General features: G+C 44.7%; 1 protein-coding gene across 4 annotated transcripts in view; it reads left to right on the top strand.

Annotated features, from left to right (window-relative positions):
- The window catches only part of Cdk8 (cyclin-dependent kinase 8), an 89885-nt gene extending 74104 nt beyond the window's left edge, over positions 1-15781 (top strand). For 2 of the 4 annotated variants that reach the window (XM_077632936.1, XM_077632935.1), the window contains one exon: positions 15513-15781. In XM_077632936.1, the coding sequence (XP_077489062.1) occupies positions 15513-15554 (42 nt within the window). In that variant the 3' untranslated portion in view covers positions 15555-15781. Of the gene's footprint in view, positions 1-11670; positions 11975-15512 lie in introns of those variants that run through there. The other 2 variants (XM_077632934.1, XM_077632932.1) reach the window with 1 other exon arrangement.
- The last annotated feature ends 4022 nt before the right edge of the window (positions 15782-19803 follow it).

The following is a 19803-nucleotide window of genomic DNA, read 5'->3' as shown; positions in this document are numbered from 1 at the left end:
TATCTGACCGAGAAACTACACTCGCATTTCTCATCAGATGATGCACTGTGCTATTGATTATGCCATTTGTTGACTAACTGTGCAGTAAGTATGATCGCAGGCGGCCCTTGTAACTCGTAACTCTGCTATGGTCGTTGCGATTTTTGTGTTTGTGAATTGCTTCCTGTGGATTGTAAGCAGAAACGAATCGGGGCCCACCCAGTCAGCAGGGCATGCATGCATAATCTTGACCAGCACGCATCAGCCGGTTGAACATTTTTCTTCCAGAAAACGCTGCCTTGCATGCTGGCGCCTCACGTACTGTGTGCGTGGTGACCTGCGCTGGGAAACATTTTTATTAATGAGCCAAATGAGAGGTGATGGTGCATGTATGTGGTACTTCTCATATATTTTTAAGCACATTAAAAGTTTGCCTTTCCACTGTGCAGAACACATAGAAGACCATTGACGACATGCATGCACGCGCGTCTGCATCAGCAAGTACTAAAGATAGGGAAGCAAACACTTTGTAATTTCATAACGCCTGCAGCCTGTACAAAGTAGCCGATTCGATGGCTGAAATGAGAACGAAACTGCTTAACCGGCTGCACAGCAAGCGCGAACAGCATGAGTGCCTTTGAGAGCTCGCAGCTCTGAAGTTGCTGCATGTAATGGCTACACGCAGTCTGAGTGCATAGAATGCGAGGCGAAAGATTCAGCGTTGACATTCGCGACTAACTTTTCTCTCTGTTGTCTGTTTTGCACTGTTTTAATTGAGACTCTTCGCGCTGTTGGTTATGCTCGCCTCACTGCATTCGTGTATTTCGATGGTAATTGCCCTTTGAGGCGACGAAATAGCGTTCCTCCAGAAAGCTCATGAATACGTCACTTGTCACTGCTGCATGAATATTCGAGTGGTGGCACCATGTGTACCTCGCTTTTTAGAAAATTTTCTGGCGGATCAAAGCGTATTTTTTTCGATAAAAATGACATATTTCACAATCAACCTCTACATGACGTACATCCCTTTTCGGATATACGGATATTCGTGGGAGATCCGCCGATCTCCGGCATCTCTCATTGCCTTAGTCGCTTTGGGACGTTAAACCCCCATAAACCAAATCAAACCTAATGAGGCAATTCGCATGTCATGCCTTCTGTGCTTTCATGAAGCAGGCTTGGTGGTTGCAGCCAGTAATATATCTGGCAGTTCTTATTTGATTTCGGGCATTCAGTGTGCTTTTATACAAGTCCACGGGAACTGCCAGATATATTACTAGCTGCAGTCACCAAGGGCTGCAACTGCGTATGTCCATCATATGTCAGATGTGCATGCCTCTAAAGAAATGGCCACAAAGCAAAATATATCACTTTGAAGACAATTTTATTAATGACATTAAAGCTGCTTTCAATCTTCAAGAAGAATTATTCAGGCTGGTCATACCAGCAGAAGTTTCATGCTGTAGGAAGGGTTACTGTGTGCAGACAGTACTTTCACGATTGAACTTGGTATTCCAAATGGAATGCTCTGAAAAAAGAAGCAAAAACGCAAATAAAATACTGTTACTGAAAAGTTGAGCCAATTTTTTCATAATTTCAGAATTTCATAATTTTAATCCAGCCTTGCTGCATCATATCAATGCAACTCAATGACGTGAGAAGAGGTACACAAGCATTTACAATGCATATAGCACACAAAACAAAACCGGGCTAGTAGTGGCTAGTAGTCTACAATGCCATAGTGCCAGCTGCAGCTTGCAGAGGTATGTTATCTTCGGGTTGCAAAGGTCTGAAAAAGGGTGGAAAAGCACGAGCAGGCAATTTTTTTCCAACCGGTTGCATTAGAAAAGGCATAACCACACTAATGTTTCCCTACATATTACTAAAATAGCATTCATTTCCCCTAATGATTCTAGGCTTTTGATTAAACTGCTTTGGCTAACATTACAGTACAGAAATATTTTTTCCCAACAACTCGCATCCTGAAAATTTTTGTCCATCACTGTACAAGTACACTGCACAGAGCAAAGAAAAAGAAAGTGCTGATTACATGAGGGGAGGAAACTTGCAATGAAGTTCAAACTTACCTGCAGGCTGCTGCTGTGCTGGTACTGTATAGGCCATAAGTCAGTCACATCCACACTGCACGGCCAAGGAAATAAAATATGAGAGCAACTTGTACTGCACTTAGTCAACATAACGTCAGACGCCATGACGCAGCAAAACATGGTCTTTGTTGACACTACCCTGCCCACAAGCTAGGTTCACTGATAAAGCATGCATCCAGCACTAACAGCACATTTGATGATCCACAGCTCCACTGGAATAAGGTAGAAAGGTCTGCTCACACTCCAGGGACATGTAGCTCTAGGTGTGCCATATATGGTACTGCTACCCTGCTCAGCATTGAACCCTGTGGGCATGAACATGTTTGACAAAGCATTACCAACACACTGCATGATCTGACTGCACTCAGTGCGCAGCGATAGGAAGATAAGTGAAGAATATGGGTCTGATGTTCGCAAATTTGACAGCACACTTAAGCTCTCCTAAACAATGCTACTGCACAGTGCGAAGTACTCTGTGCAGTAGATGTTTGGAAACGTCCACTGGACAATCCTAGCATTGAAACAAGTCGATAAGCTGTACAGGTAGACTTTTACATCATTCTCAACTTAATTGTGCTTTCCATGGCATGGCGTCATTTAGGCACCAATACACTCCACACGCTGGCCAAATCCACACCGCAAAGGCAGTAACAAACATTCTTTCCGTGCTTGTCTTATTGCAGTTGAAGAGCAAGAGACAGGCACGACGCTCTGGCTTCCAGAGCTTCCTGGTAGGCTCGCGAAAGCGGGCAAACACGTTTGCAGCAGCTTCCACATCGTAATTGTACCATCCACTCCAGTGCATACAAGTTGTGCAACAAAGTGCAATTGTGTTGCAGCACTTCACTCATCCCACAGCAACATCCTCAAAGTAATTTTCAAGTGCAGTTACTTACCTTGCAAGTGATAACACCAGGCCACTTCTTTCATCCGAAGCAACAAAGCGTCGGCGTCTCAGCAAGGGATCGGTTTGATTTCACGAGAGATTCAGGCACAGAAGGTTTTGTCGAGTGTATAGGTGACACATCACATTTTCAGCACAGCGGCAACTGCATGACAAACAAACCGCACACTGTAGCAAAAATAAGGATTGAGAGAAGCCCGTTGCAATGAAAAACGACGCAAAGACAACAAAGACCGCGCCGGAACTGTGACTGACGGATTGGATTGGATCGACTTTTAGGCCTATTGCCGCTATCGCTCTGCCGCGGCCCCTGGAAGGAGTTTTAGCTTTGATGGAAGGCTGCATCGCTGCATGCCTCGTTTACCTCGGTGGAATGCTGGAGATCAATAATGCATTAAATATTAGCACTGCTGCCAGAAAGTCATGCAATTAAATCCAGGTTCTTTCGAATGAACACAATATTAAACTAATTGCTGGTATAGAAATTTGATCGGCTGAATGCTGTCATTTGCAAAATAAAATACCTGTTAAATTTATTGTCTGAGGAAAAACATGTATATGTGATATAAGCTCAAATTCCTAAAGGGATATTCACGGATACCTGTCGGATGTCTGTCCGTGGATATCCGCCAGCCATCCGATAACGAATGCCCCTCGGACATACTCCGAATCTCCAATGCGTGTATCCGGATATGGACGTCCGTTGGGATGCTCCACGGACATCCTCACCTGGCACTGGCGTTTTGGATCTTAAGCAGACGTACCACGGATATCCGTGGTTGACTGGGTTGCTATCAGGTGACCTTACCTATCAGTCTAGCCTGACTTAATATTCCTCTTTGGTGTCCCTTGAACGGACACATCATGTTAAATTCATATTTTCAGCCTTGCCCTTGCTTCAAGCTGGTTCACTCTGGCAGACCCAGTCAGGCAGATACTGCTGGTTATGAGTGCCACCTGCCTTGGCAGTTGTTCTGCTTGTGGCTCGCTGCAATGTTCATTTGAAGTGAATGGCACATGTGGTTGCATCAACGGACCAACTAGTTCACTTCAATCGCTCCTTTGACTCTTATTTATTTTAAGAGTGTTAGCTCTTACTACTCGCGTTCGAACGTTTCTTGTCTGTCCGAGATTTCAAGATGGCGGTTGGAGATCTCGGGTCAGCAAAATATGACCCCCATCACGTGACCGCACACGCACAGTCGTCAGGCTGGCACGGCAGCCTTTTTGCCCCTATGCTGGCGTTCTGCTATATATGCACCTCTGAGCGGGCTCCAAGACTGGTGCCACTTGGGGTCGCCATTGGTGACAAAATTGTGGCCCACTCGTTTGGCACAGAGGGTTCGGAGAGGTGGCCAATGAAGCGGCATGATTCGGCGCACAAAGTTGTTAGTCGAGTTGAAGCCTGGTGTGTGTGAGGGATTCCTACCGACGACCTTTGGTCCTGGAAACCATAATGGGGGTGACCTTCGGAGGGCCGTGGCGTGCTAACCAGTGGTTGCAGACAGGTGAGGGTGATACCAAAGGAATCGTCATTTCATGATGTACATGTTGGTATCTTAATTCGCTGAAATTATAGATGAAAACACCTTAGCTAACGCTCATTTGATTTTGCATCTGCGAATCGTTCTTTAATTTTTTGTTTGTGCATATGTGAGACAATGCTCTAAATATTGGCCATTCACGTGGTAAAGTGGCTTCATTTTTAGTTTTCAGCCTTCGAATCGGGTACTTTGTGCAGGCTTCGGGCGTTCTGAAATGTATAGATTTTCTTATTTTTAGCACACGCTCATGCAAATGTGGACGCATGCACATTATTGACGAATGAAGCATTGTGTGAGAACGCGTGATATTTTCTGTGCAATGAATATGCTTTGGTGTATGCCGAAAAATGTCGGAGAAGTACCACATGCAAGCACCATCACCTCTCATTTGGTTCATTAAAGAAAAATGTTTCCCCTGCATGGGTTATCATGCATGCAGTATGTGAGGCACTGGTGTGCAAGGGCTGATTTTAGTGCCTTACATTTGAGTGCTCATTCTCTACAGCGAAGCAGTAGTATACACACGCGATATGTAGTTTGGTATTAACGGTACCCGCTCTTCTGCAAAAAAAATAATCGGGCAGCTGATGTGTGGTCGTCAAGATTATGTGTGCATTCCCTGCCGACAGAGGCGGCACAATACAGTTGTGCAGAGCATACCTCGATTCTTTTCTGCTTACAACTCACGGCAAGCAATTTGCGAACATAGAAACCACGAAGACCACAAGGGTTGTCTGTGATGTTACTATGTAGTTAGTCAGTGAATATGCGATTATGCGTTTGATGAGCAAGGTGCATGCTATTTTTCACTCACATATGGTGTTGAATGAAATACATTACAGTGTGTCTGCTGCTTGTATGCTTTTCAGGATCTCTCGAAGCTCACGTGTACACTTCACGACAGCACACAATGCACAGAAAGGCCTACACGCTTGCATTATCGTTGGAGATGTATACGTGCATGGGTGCGATCAGCTATTTTTTCTGCAGTCCCTTGATAACTTCACATAGTTTCTTTCACGCTCACATAACCTATTTTTTCACACCCGCGGTCTGCATTTTCCGTCTTCTGTAGTAACGCCTCTGATTGGTAGGAGAGCTTCATTGCAAATAGCTCATAAAAATGACTTCACTGTGGTAATTTTCTGCAGGCAGTTTGAATGTAGAAGCACCTTGGAACTTTCATTTGCAATTTTCTAGCAACGTAGCTACCTTTCTGCGCAGAAAAAAATGTCGATAGTGTTCCCGATGAATAATCTATCTGTCTTGCTTAGTTTGATAATCTCCTTTAGTGTCCCTTTATTAAAGTTCCTATGAGGTGCATGATTATTCCTCAGTAAAGTCTGAAATATCATGCATGTCCAAGTTACTGGAGTCCGAAAAATTGGTTGGCTATAGTATATGAAATAAAACTATTAAGGTAACTGCAGCATGTGCAATTTCTGTGTGAAGTGCTGGTATAAGGGGCCACAGCCAGCACTTAATCCTCCAGTGAACTTAATTAGGCTCCGGTTGATGATACTGTTATTGCTACATAGCACATGCCTGTTTACAGCCCTTTATATTGCTGACAGCTGGTTTTGGGAGCAGTGCTGTTGAAGTATGACAAATGTATAGTCACAGCCACCAAACTGATTGGCTGGGCGGCATGCATATCGCTGTTGTGCCAAAACCAGTGGACCTGTCCGAGTGCATTACTTGTGAACATTATTGCTAGTAGGGTGGACTTCTTTGACTAGCTCCTATAAGCAGCAGAACGGTGGCGGTTTTTAAGAGCATTAGCTCTTATTCATCACGTTTCTGGATTTCTTGGGGTCTGCTACCACCTCTTCGGCGAGAAATTTTCTAAGTCTGAGAAATTCAAGATGGCGACCCCTATAGTAAATCGATATAGCAGCCCTATTGGTGACATCATTAGTATATCGAATTGGTGATTGATTGATGACGTCACTAATTTTGTGACGTCATAATTGACTAGTCATGTGACTATGTTTAGTCGCTTATATCTCAGTAATTAATGAGGTCATCATAAAATGAATTAGATATTTGGAATCCTCTAGATGAATAGAACACGTTAGACACCAAAATTAACTAGTGAAGTTAATATTTAGTTATGGTTAGGTTTATATTTAATTGCTTTTAATTGTGTAACTGTTAACATCATGATCTTACTATTGGCATATTTATAACGGGCTCAATGAGTAAAACATGTCAGATACCAATATCGCCTAATTAGTTTAATATTTGGTTATAGTTAGGCTTAACTTGATGGCCGCAATGTCGGCACTCTGCAGCTCAACCACGTCGTAATACATCACATGGACAATAGATGGCGCTGCCAAACAGCTAACACTCGTTACTTCGTCTTCCAGACGGTGGCAGCATATTTTTTCTTTACATTTGTTCAAGGCCGACAGTTTCTGGCTTTCAGTTGAAACTTGTAGGTCTGTTTACACTGGTGCGGTGGCATTGAAGTCTCACAGTTAGTTTAGGTTATAATCACCATGGGGCTTTTTATTTCAAACTTGTAAAGCTGGTTACCCTGAGGTGGTGGCATTTTAAAGTTCCACAGCTTGCAGTTAGTTTCACACTTCTGCTGCTGATGATAATAATAATAATAATTGGTTTTTAGTTAGAGGAAATGGAGCAGTATCTGTCTCATATATACAACCTGAACCACGCCCTAAGGGAAAGGATAAAGGAGGGAGTGAAAGAAGAAAGGAAGAGAGAGGTGCCGTAGCGGAGGGCTTGGGAATAATTTTGACCACCTGGGGATCTTTAACATGCACTGACATCGCACAGCACACGGGAACTCCGGATCAGTAGCCAAGCGCCCTAACTACTGAGCCATTGCTGATGCCCAGAGCCAGTTTCCATATTTCAACCTGGTAATAAGTTGCATGCATGAATGCATATTTTAGCTTGGTATTGATGTTGTGGTTAAGCAGGAGGTCATTCCATGCTTATCCACATATTAAACAACACACATTACGGTAATGAGGTTTTGCAACAATGGCTGTCTACAAAAGGCTGTCCAAGTTTTTTTACAGTAAAAGCTGTCATTAAGAGCTGTCCCCAGCAAATTTTGATGGCCTACGCATAGATGGTCAACATCTGGTCATGTGACGTGCATGTGATGACATGGCATCACATGACCACGTGCCAGGCACATGACTTTGCACCCGTAGTAATCGTTCAGGTAGCCCAGGTTGCCCCAGAGTCGGTAGGTTTTAGGCTTCACTGTAGGCTTTAGGCATTGGCAAAAGACAGCCAGCAGTGTGGCGACAGCTTTCATTGATCTTAGTGCATTACGCAACAGAGCATATCTGTTGACAATTTTTTTTTATCTGCACATGCGTCCAGAGAAGATTTCTTTTTTTTTTAAATAAAAAATGACATAGCTATGGAATTGAGCTTCCTAAACAGTTTGGCAAAAATGGGGTGTCTGGTCAGCCCACATTGAAAGGCCTTTATGGCAACGGTTGCTAAATGAATGGCTTAAGGCACATCATGTCTACAAATACTTATATTTGATTCTGGCAAACTGGATGCCTGCACAGAACTGACAGTTACCATCCTGAATTTGCCAAGCTGTCTGAGAAAAAATCAGTTAAATGTGAAGTTTCGTTACCTTACAGGACAGTTTGAATTGTTAGTCTCTTTGTGTTTTCACACAGTTGCGTTGCTGCTGCTACTGTGATAGCTGTATGTCGTTGAAGTGCCAGTTGTTCACAGTTGTTTAGCGTTACAAGAATACAGCAGATTATAGAATGTGTGGCATTTTGTGCAATGTGTGCTACCTCCTCTGCATGTGCTTCTTCTCGGACTGTGATGAGTACCACTGGCGTGTTCTGTAGAGTGGTCTGCTTGAAGCATGAAGTATTGCATGCTGCTAGATTTCATGAGCAATACATTGGCTTTTTTTGTATATATATTGCCTGTTGCAGCATGAGGAGCTGCACCTCTGGATGTCTGAAAGTGGTATAGGCACAAAATTTTGAACGCAAACAAATGGTATGATTTGTGTCATGGGTGTAAGGAAATGCCTTATAGCAAGTTCCAGTTGCATGTTTCAGGATTTTGAATGTTGTTCAGTAAGCCGCTCGGCATTGTCACCCACCTTGAGGGATGTCAAGGTGCACGCACTTGCCCCATTTGTTGTGACGTCACCAAACCCAGTGGTTGCTCTCAGGAACAACCAGTACTCGGCAACACCGACGTCGTCATGAATGTAGTACTAGACCAGGTTGGCCGGTCGATCGTGAGGTCAAGGTGCACTTCTGCGCTGGTACTGACCGAGACCGAAACAGCCAGTGCAAAACTGTTTGCAGTTGTTTGTAGGCCTCTTTCAAGGCAAAAAAAAAAATACACCCCAAAACTTTGTATCTGTACCCCTTAATGGTGCATTATGGTAGCTGTTGCCATGGTCTCCCAACTTCTCAGTGATATGGGGATTGCTACATCAAAATTGAAGCTTTGGCGTGCAATAGAAAACCTGCAGGACAGTCATGCGATTGCCTTTTGGTGTCCTTTTTTTTTTTCTTTTGAGATAAACAATTGTCTTAAAAATGAACGCAAAATATTGGTCCTACCGAGGCAGCTGAAATGCTGAGAATTTTTTTTCTTTTTTTGCTAGTCTTTGCCATGCAGTGACAGTGTACACAAAACTGTTCAGTCAAGTACTTTAGAAGACCCTGCATGATGAGCTTTTGGTGGCTGAACCTCACTGCTGTATAATGTCAGCTGTGAGTGATGGCACATCAGAAACAAGCTGTTTTGAGCGCTCAGTGCATGCTAGTAAGTATTGTTAGCTCAGGAGCTTCTGAAAGAAGCAGCTGCAGTCTTCCAACATTGTAGGTTTGCACTGTGAAGGTAAGCTCGTAGCAGTTGATAATGAGGCTTGACTAGCAAGTGCTGCATTGGCCAGCTGCCTTCCTCTTGATTCCCTCGTGGCAGCTCCCAAGGAGTAACATGTGCAGTGCATTTAGTGCCAGTGAAACGACGAATGCTATGTTGTGGATGCCTCCTTGCTTGGCTTGCTGTCCTTCCAAACTCCTGCATGGTGCAGCACACGTGCTCTGTTCTCATTTCATGGCCTGCATGCTGGTCTCACATTGGTGCACTGCTGGCAGTGTGTGCCACTTGCCTTGACAGTTGGTCTGCTGCTTTTGCGGTGCTCAGGTGAAGCAAATGGTACATGTGGCTGCACCAGCACTGTCTTGGCACTGCTGCAGCTCGTGGTGCCTCGGCGACGTGACTATGTTGCCGCGGCAACATGGCCATCCGTCGACAACAACATGACTGTGTAACGTGACAACAGCGTGCCAGTGGCTTTTCTTGAAGAGCGGCCGCGCAAGTTCTGCCAGCTTATGTGCGGTGCAATGTCGTACTTGAGGAGGGTTCAGAGTGTGTTTCTGGTTTTGGCAGCAAGGGTTACAGGCCTGTAAAAACCCACAAATGAATCTGGGTAAACGGCTGTTTCAGGAAAGGTGGGCACTGCCTAATAGACAATAAAAGCTGTGCATTGCCTGTGACCCTTTCAGTTACTGTGGCAGACTTTAGCTTTGAATTCCATTAGGGCAGACTTTATGTGAAGTTAGTCCTTGTTTGCATGTGTGTGACCTGTTATACTACACAAGTAGAGTTCAGTGCCTCATCCCAAATTGTAAGTTGTAAGGAGGTAGGCATTTTAAATGCAAATCAGCTTGTGCACTGAATGGGAGATGGTCATCCTGAATTCACTTGGGAGATACACAGGTTTAAATACTGTGATCTTCTTGTGCATCCAGTCTGGAGTGCTGTGCAAAACTAGCAGTCATTTTCTGGCGTAACCTCCAAGCAAATTATGAAAAGTCCTGTAACAATTTCTGGGTCTGCACTGCGTGTGGGTTAGCAGGCCTGCTAGTGATTTGTGGTGACAGCTGCTAGGTGCCACAGTATAAATTGCTGCTGCTGCCAGCATGTCTTAGCTCTTGTATACCAAAATTTGCACCACCCAGGAGCATGTATGTTAATACTAGTACTTGTCCTGTTTAATGCTGTTTGCCTGTTCGCACTAAAATTTTACATGGAGGCAGCATATGGCTCGGTGATTTTGCTTGATATCACAGCTGAATGTGGCACCTTGCCTAATTTCTGCAAAATGAAGCCACATGCAGTGTCAGATGTGGCACAGTTGAAGCAGTAAATATCTTATTAGCCAAAAATGGCGACTAATGGGACGAAACTAGCACCATGGCATTGGCAGCACTGACTTGCACAAGGAAATTGAGGGGCCCTGATGGTGCTGATTTTGTATTTCTAGTTGTGAATGATGCTACCATTTCTTTAGCTGAGGAAAAATCGATTTGAATTTAGAATGTGACGTGTTGGATAACATGAAATGGGGAGAATCATTAACATTGCAGACGCTACAATGAAGGCACTAAGTTGCAAAGAATAACGGAGAACTCTCTTAAAATCACTAATGCTGTACAAAAGTTACAGCAACACAAAACTGTTATTTATTAAAACTGCAAGGTCTGCAGTGATGAATTCTTGCCAACTCTCGGGCAGACAGTGAATTAAGAAGCGGCATTGTTAGTTCTCGGTTGGGATTATCAGTCTGTGTTCTTTCTTGAGGAGTAGTTTTGCCTCGAATGCTGGCAGCAATGGGCGCTAGTAGACATTCTGTCGTGTCATATCAGTGCCTCGTAAGGGTGGAGTGGCACCTTCATACTGTCACAGAGCAGTCTATGGATTGTGTGCCCGGTCCAGATGGCAAAAAGTGGCGCTGAAATATATGCTGCAGCTCCTCTGTGCCATTACCAAGCTGATCATATTTTCTCTTCGGATAGCTCACATTTCTCGCATGCCCCACTGTTTCGTGTCTTGCTCGAGGGCAAGAGGATGTGAGGGACGCTTCAGATGTTTCTCAGAGGTCTGGTCCTAGTGGTGGCCTTGTTTGAGAGCTTTGTGTACACTGTGAACATGTATTCAACTAGTTTGTGCAGAGGCTGCTGTGACGCAGGGCCCAAGAAATTGACCATGGCTTGCTGTTGTCAGGGCTGCCGCGATTGTTGCGTTTGAACCCACAGTTTTACTCATGGTGCATGCACCCGTCTTCTCTCTCTCTCTCTCTTTCTTGTGACCGTAGACCCACAGCAGCCTCAGCTCCGGAGTGCCACCCACCCAGCAGCCAGTGTTGGCGTTCACGTCTGCGAGCGGCACGACCCAGCCATCGGGTCCGCCGACCTTCTCTCAGCGGTTCTGACGTGCCACCGCATTGCCCTCGGTCGTGTGACAGACTGCCTGTGTGACACAGACTCTCTCTTCTAGGTTTTTTCCAATTGTTTCTCCCGTGTAGAGGGGCCCGTCATTTCTGCTTTTGTTTTTCCTTGTCCGAGTGTGCTGTGAACATTTCTGGTCTTAAGCAAATGAAGCGTGTGGAAGGTGACGTCTCTAATGTGTGATCTCATCGTGGCACACGGCGTTCTATTATATGACGAGCAGCCCCTGTGGCACATGCAGTTGGCATCCCGTGTAGGGCGGAATGGTGATCAGGTGAGGGGTCACTGTTTTAAGCGCACACAGCTGAACTGAAAGAGGAATATGCACCAGCTTGACTGTGTTCGTCTGTGGCATCCGTCGATTCCTTTCATTTCTTGATTATTAAAACATCACATGTGACTTCGTGAAGAAAATCCTGTACCATTACGTTTTCTGTTCTCTGTGTACAGGATTGTGCACTGCAAGACTTGCAGAAAAAAAAAATTAACAGTGACCAGCAGTTGTGGCTGGTATCTCACTGCGATTATCTCAACATTGCTTCTCATCGTCATCCAGTACGGGTACCATTTTGTGGAAGCGGCCGGTAGTGTTTCATCATGTGGGTGTTGTAAGCTTGAAAGTTTGCTTCCGAGGGAGCTCAGAGAACCAATGGCTACTTTTGTTTGTCGACATTTCCATCCAGACAATCCCAGCCACCGTATTCTGCAACTTGTGCTGCATACCAAGTGTTATCTGGACTGGTCCAGGCACATTTTAGTGTCTGTGTTTGTGTACAAAAGGTAGCAAGTGCATGGCAAGGCTGCCTGGTTCAAAGACCAGTAGAAAACGTTGGCGAGAAATTGCTGACCAGCTGAAGAAGGTTCTCGCATGTCTTGGTGATACCTGCGCCACAGAACTGATTCCACACATTTCCCAGTTAGCTTAATTTGGTACCAGCACACAAATAATGCAATGCTTGTCATAGCCTTCATTGTACTCGTGGGGGGGTCTTTGGTTTTGTGCAAACCAGATATTCGCAAATTTTTGCATTCCAAACAACTTCGATGAAAATTGGTCAAACCCTATATTTACCCAACCGGCTGCATGGCATATACAGCAGGTTCTGCAATTTTACATGCACGGTGGAATGCTTCTCTCAACTAAAACGGTAAATTGTTCATGCTCAAATTTCATGCAGAAATGGCGCTTGGTGAGCAGTATTTATGCCACATATGTTTGGGGTACTTGCCTGATTCGATTAGAAGCCGGATATTCGCGTTATGTATGGCGATAACAAAACAAGCCGCTGTCCAAGTGATGGCTCTGGTGGTGTCATCTCGTTTTCTTTGTAGCAACTCAGCCATGGAGATTCGGCAGAAGAAGAGGAGGTGGCAAGATGGCGCCACTGGTGTAGCAAAGTTAGCGGCTTGCTTTGCTTCACCGTCACCGCAGATGATGCGAATATCTGACTTAAATGCCATTTCTGAGCAAAATTCGAGCTTGAAAAATTCCAGTTTAGCTGAGAGAAGCATCCTAAGGCATGCGTAAAATTGCATAATGCTGTAGTTGCAAACGACTGTAGACTGTAAAAGGAGCATGGAAGTCTGCAAGTATCTTCAACTGAGCGAGAAGCTGACACCAAAACAGTTTTACTTCACTGGCATACAGCTGTATAGAAACAGGTTTAACTGCCGAATGCCTTATGCGTGTTTCGAACAGTGTTGTAGGCGTTACCGAAAAAAAAGTAACTAAATACGTTACTCGTTACGATAAAAAAAAAGGAATGTGTTAAAAACCCTACATTAGCTACAAAAAAAAAGGGTAAGACGTCACCGTTACCATTACTGAAAAAAGTACCGTACGTTACTTTGCCATTACTCTATGGCCATAAATTTTAATTAGTGCGTCTTCGCCTTGAGAACTCACGATAACAACTTTATAAAGCTCATATTTCACATAAGACTTCTAGCCCAAAAAACGATTTTACGCGAAATCCTGATTTAGCGAGAATACTTTGCACAAATGTGCAGGGGCTTAGCAGTGTTATAGTGGCCTAAAGTAGCCTGTAGAGTTGCATATAATGGCTTCTTACTCTGAAGCAATTTTCTGAATATGATATTAAACACAAATTTACTCCATCAACAATTCTAACTTCACAAAGAAACTTCGCTGAGCTCTCAACAAATTTTCAGTAATTCTGAAAATTGTGATGTTCCAAAATGCTCAGCATGCTTCCATTCTTTAGAGTTGTGTGTGTGAGTGGTTTGGGAAGGGGAGGTAGGTGAAGCCAAGTGTATGAATGCGTGTTCGTGCACGTGTTTCGTGCTTTATGGCTATTTCGGATTTTTTTTTAGTTGGGTGCGTCGTCAAGGGCAGCTGTTTTCTGGCCTTCATGCGAGCTGCAACAAGGGTCGTCGAGAGCACCTGTACATTTTGTTCATTTGCAACATCAAGGTGCTCTGCGCTTTTTCTAAAAAAGGGGGCGGAATGGAGGACAATTGGAACAAATAGTAACTAGTAACGTGACGCCTCACATTACCGAGAGATGTTAATGTAAGTATGTTATCATTCCAGTTTCGAAATGGTAACGAGTACGTTACGAAGTTACCGAAAAAAAGTAATGCGTTGCCGTTAACTTCGTTCCTTGTAATGCGTTACCCCCAACACTGGTTGCAAGGAACCAACCTAGGACCACAGCTATAAGCATATGAACGGAAATAAATGCGAGATGCTTTGTGGAATCCTTTGCTTAAGACAGGCTTCTCTAGAATAATGCAAGGATCACAGCCATAATCGGCAGCAGACTGCTGTAGTTTGGGTGTGTCCAGAATGTGGGCATGCAGTGTTTGGAAGCTTGGACAAATAAAGCGTTCCAGGTCCCATATAAGTGTGCTCATTGAGATTTTGTATTCCTGAAAACTCAAACCCACCAAATTTTGCATAATTTTCTAAAGAACCTCAGTTTGTACCTGATTTTGAGATGAGAATTACCACCAAATTTTTACCCTTTGCCTCAACACCAAAGGGTATAAAACTTGGAAACAAATAACTGAATGGTTCAGAATGCTCATTTGAGGCAGGATATCACTATCCTAGGACCGAGTATGCAGAAGGGCCACAACAGCTTCAATCACACGACCCGACACTGCTGGCAATTTGCCAAGTAGCAGTGGCAGAATGGTGCAAAATGATGGGGAAGATGCTGAGAGATGGGAAAGGGAGCAGAATCGGGACGAATGGGTGTGTGGGATGCCATTCTATTGAAGGACAACTCCCACATAAAACAACTGTTTATTAGCGACGGCAGCGGACGAGCATACCGACGCTACGCTCGTCGGAAGCTGAAGAAAAACAGCCGTTCTTACCAGCAGAGCAGCCTGCTTTTGTAGCCGCCGTTGGTGACGCATGCCTCGGGTGACACAGCGGTGGCGCTGTGCTTTATCGGGAATGTGGTCCAGCGCATGTGGCCGTGTTACGCTGGGTCGGATGATAACAAGGTGGAATCTGCGCGGAAATGTGCGCAATGTGTCGCCACAGGTGTAATGCATGAACTGTGGTGGTCTGTCTGCTGGAGTAGCAAAAAATGGATTCTAAAAGAAAGGAAGTGGAGAGAAGCGGTAGATGAGAAGAGGGAATTATTGGGGCTGAGAGGATATCAGTTATAAGAGAGGACTATGTTTTTTAACAGTTTGCTTAATTTTCTTCTTGGTCCTCTGTTATTGGTTACAGCTTGCCGGTGACATATGCAGTTCAAGACAATACCAATGGTAGAAGTTTTTTAAGAGAAGGTCAGATGAGAGCTGCCGGGACTCCTTTATCTACGAGGCTCGACGCTCCAACTTTGGCAGCTGTGGTGTGGGGACAACTTGCACCACAATTATTCTGTATACGTCTCGGCAGAGGTGACTGCTGGACGATTCATGCTCTATTCGAAAACCACTGGCTGTGGGCAAAGAACAAACGAGTTGCTGTCAGTGAATAAAAGTTTTTGGTCATTCAAAAAAAGGTAGTGCCACGCTCCCTGCTACTGGTCATGCGCTGGGAAACAGGCAATGTGTCCTGGTTCATGAAGTGCCCTATTTACTCGCATTATTTGCGCACTTCTTTTCTTTAAGGTTAAAGGGGGGGGGGGCGCAAATTACGCATAGATTTTGCAAATGTGTCCTAAAAACTCTCCAAAGCCAAAGGTCATAACGCGGCAATATATATCGTATATTGCCGCTTGCACGACCGCACCCCCCCCCCCCCCTACTTGTACACCTAGCTGACCAAAAAAAGTGCTAAATTTAGACTCAAACCATGGGGGGGGGGGGGTGAAACTTGTAAACTTGTATTCCTCTCAGCGGCCACAAATTGCAGACGGTAGTGCCAATTCCTCCTCCAGTTACGTTCATAGCATTTGGTGTACGAGTTATCTCCATGATAACGGACGACTGAAACGCGGGTGCAGGGGATGTTCGATTGGCATCTGCTTCGCATGCAGGCTGGTCCAAAATCGGGCCCACTAGGGGAGGTGGGTGGATGTATCGTCATCTGCTTGCTGCGCGCAACCACTTGCGTTTTCGTACACCCTTTCTTAGCTGTTCTGGCATATGTTAAAATTGGTTGCACTGCTGGTCAACAATGATTACAGCAGCATTTGATCCATGTATGGAGAACAATTTTTGCGCTTTTTATTTTATTGACACATATCCTTCCCATTACTTTCAGTCAGAAAAAGATACTTCCCAAAATAACCTACAGTTCTACGTTACAGCATTCCGTACAATACAGATAATGTGTGTCGAAGCACCAGAGATCAAGTTTATCTCAAATTGAATAATAATAATTGGTTTTTGGTGGAAAGGAAATGGCGCAGTATCTGTCTCATATATCGTTGGACACCTGAACCGCGCCGTAAGGGAAGGGATAAAGGAGGGAGTGAAAGAAGAGAGGAACAAATAGGTCCGTAGTGGAGGGCTCCGGAATAATTTCGACCACCTGGGGATCTTTAACGTGCACTGACATCGCACAGCACACGGGCGCTTTAGCGTTTTTCCTCCATAAAAACGCAGCCGCCGCGGTCGGGTTCGAACCCGGGAACTCCGGATCAGTAGTCGAGCGCCCTAACCACTGAGCCACCGCGGCGGGGCATCTCAAATTGTGCAAATTACATTTTCAGTACATCATTTCGTGCATCATTTACGCTATGCATATGGGATCATTCCTGCATAGTTTTCACGCAATACAGAAGGATCAGTCCGAGCCCAATGAGTGCACGCAGTTTAATGCATATATGGTGCACCTTAAAATCAGACAATTGCAAAAAAATTTAGTATTTACGTAAACGCATGAAAGCAAACCACTATCACGCAACGGCCTTCACTCTCCACGCTGATATATACGACACCAATCAAATTCAGTTAAAGTACAGTTGCATAATCTGCTCCCATGATTTGCCGACTCTTGCGGACAAAACCCGATGACTGCTTCAACAGCAGTGACTAAATCATTGTTCATGATCCACGGCGCCAAAATGAGCGGTGGCTCCCGAGAAAGCGAGCGCAGGTAGCTGTTTCCGTCGTATCCGTGCGGGTCTCGCTGCACTCTTCGCAGTTTCGAAGTCATGAACACAAAACGAAAACCACCGTAGTTATCGCTGCATCAACATCACAAACGCATGAAGGAACAGGACGCCAAAGTGTCTATGATCGGCACAGCAAAGCACATGACAGCGCTTGAGACAACGCCCGACTGATGGAGTTCGCGAAACACTTGCGAAGAACGCGTGGCAGTTGCAATGGCTGTGCGGGTCAGAAATTCAAAAGGCATAGATAGCGTTGCGTATGGATGCTCTAGAAAGAGAGCTACAGGTAGAGAGGGCAGAGAAATGCAAACTCCAAGAGCAGCTTAGTGAATTGTTGGACGCAAAGATGGCTGACACCGCCATGCGAAGTCACATTGGCGGACATTCCAGCGCCAGCCACGTGGATGGGGCCTGCAGTGGCATGGACAGCAATAGGAAAGTAGGTCAGGCAAGTTCGGACAGGAACAGCTACGCACACGTGGCAGCTAGGAAGTCTGGAGGCGATGGAGAAGTGGGGAACAAGCTAACCACAAGGAATTGGGTCACAGTCACTGATAAGAGGCAGCATAATCTGGAAGTTAGGAGGGGGAAGGAAATTCCCTAGTGCTTATTGGTGGTGACTCAAATATGAGTGGGTGCAAAAGAACTATAATGGAGGGTGTAAAGGGTGATAAGCGGGTAGCAGTCGGGTCATTGCCAGGCAGGACAATGGATGCAGTACTGAGAGACAAAAGGCGAACTTTCTGAGAACGTTTGCAGAGCGCAATTATTGTTAGCAGCGGGGATGAATGATGTGCTGAATGGTGAAGCCGCACAAGTAGTGGAAAGATTAACAGAGGGAGTTGACGATATAAGGGCGATAGCATAGCAAGTGTAGATCGAGGTATGCACAGTGCCGGAGGTGCAAGGACGGAATGGAGAGGTTGCCAAGGGTGTTGTGGCTGTTAATCAAGAGTTAAAGAAGTTAAGCCAGGAGAAAGGCTTTGAAGTGGCAGACATAAACAGGGAAGTGTATAGAGCAGGCTTCGGCAGAGGCTTTACACGAGATGGCATCCATTTAAGTGGAAGGCTAGGAGCAGAGATGGGCTGGTGTTTGGCTGGCCGGGCAGTAGTTTTTTTAGGGGGCCCACTGCGGCTAAGAGCGTAGGGGTAGATAGAAGTGAAGTAGAAAGTGTGACAATGGCGACTGACCCCAATAAAATGGCCACTAGGAGGTCCAGGAAGAAAATGTCAATAAACATGCAATAGCGTAGAAAGAAAGCGAAGTGGTTATAAATAGAACAGCAGTTAAAGGACGAAGAAGTCTGTGTATACACTCTATGCGTGACACATCTCGGGGATATAGACGATCCACCGTTTATTGATGGCTACGTCTGGGAAGGGAGCAACAGAACAACGGGAAGGAAGGGAGGGGGGTAGATATGCTGATACATCAAGGAACAAGTTGCCAAAGAACATATCTGGCTTTCAGATACAATTACCGGTAAAAGGACGTGGTTAGGAGTAGTTTATTTAGGGACGGGACAAATGCAGGCAAGAAAAGGAACTAGTTAAGTGTCTCAATGACGATCTAAAGCAGTTTGGAGACTGTGCTGATATTATTCTGCTGGGTGACATGAATGGCCACATTGAGGATCTGGATGGATATTCAGAGATTGTATCGGGAAGTTAATGCTAGACTTCTGTGAGCGACACAACATAGTTGTAAATAGAGAAACTAAGTGTGAGGGACAAATCACTTGGGAATCCCGTAACAGGCAGACGACCATTGACTACTGCTTAATGTCGCAGGGGATCTATAGCAAGCTCGCAATAATGGAAATAGACGAAGAGGGGAAGCACAGCCTGGAAAGTGATCATAAGCGTATTAGTCTACAGTTGGGAGCCCTGATCAAAAGAAATTCAGAGGAGTCAAAAAGATAATGCAAAACTAAATGAACAAATAGCACAGCACTAATAGTAGGAAGCAATAGAGAAATGCCTCATGGAAAAGTGGGATTATAATCAGAACTTTATTTATTTAACAAATACTGCAGGCCCTAAGTGGGCCCTATCAGGAGGAGCAAAAAGAATACAGTGTTGTGAATGAATTAATCGCGCGAAACATTAAGCAAAATACAATGAGACATGTTTGACTCTTACCTGAAAACCTACATAAATGCGAAACACGACTATTTGGTAGACACCAACAATTTGTCAATGGACATGACATCAGAAGGCAGCTTGTTACAATCCTCAGTAGTTCGTTGGTAAAAAGAATATTTAAAGGCATTAATTTTAGCTTGATATGGAGTTAAAGAATGTGCATGACGATGCCTTGCAGGACAAGTTGCAAGGGGCACAAGGTTGAGTTCGGTACTCGTGGCAAGTTTGTTGTTTTTCAGCAGAAATAGAAATTTTAGTCTGGATTTTTCCTACATATTTGCAGTTGTGGGATCGCATTTTGTTTCATTA

This window comes from Amblyomma americanum, chromosome 7 (genome assembly GCF_052857255.1).
Source record: "Amblyomma americanum isolate KBUSLIRL-KWMA chromosome 7, ASM5285725v1, whole genome shotgun sequence".
NCBI lineage: Eukaryota > Metazoa > Arthropoda > Arachnida > Ixodida > Ixodidae > Amblyomma > Amblyomma americanum.
The sequence above is the reverse complement of the archived record's forward strand: the minus strand, read 5'-3'. Positions and strand labels throughout refer to the sequence as shown.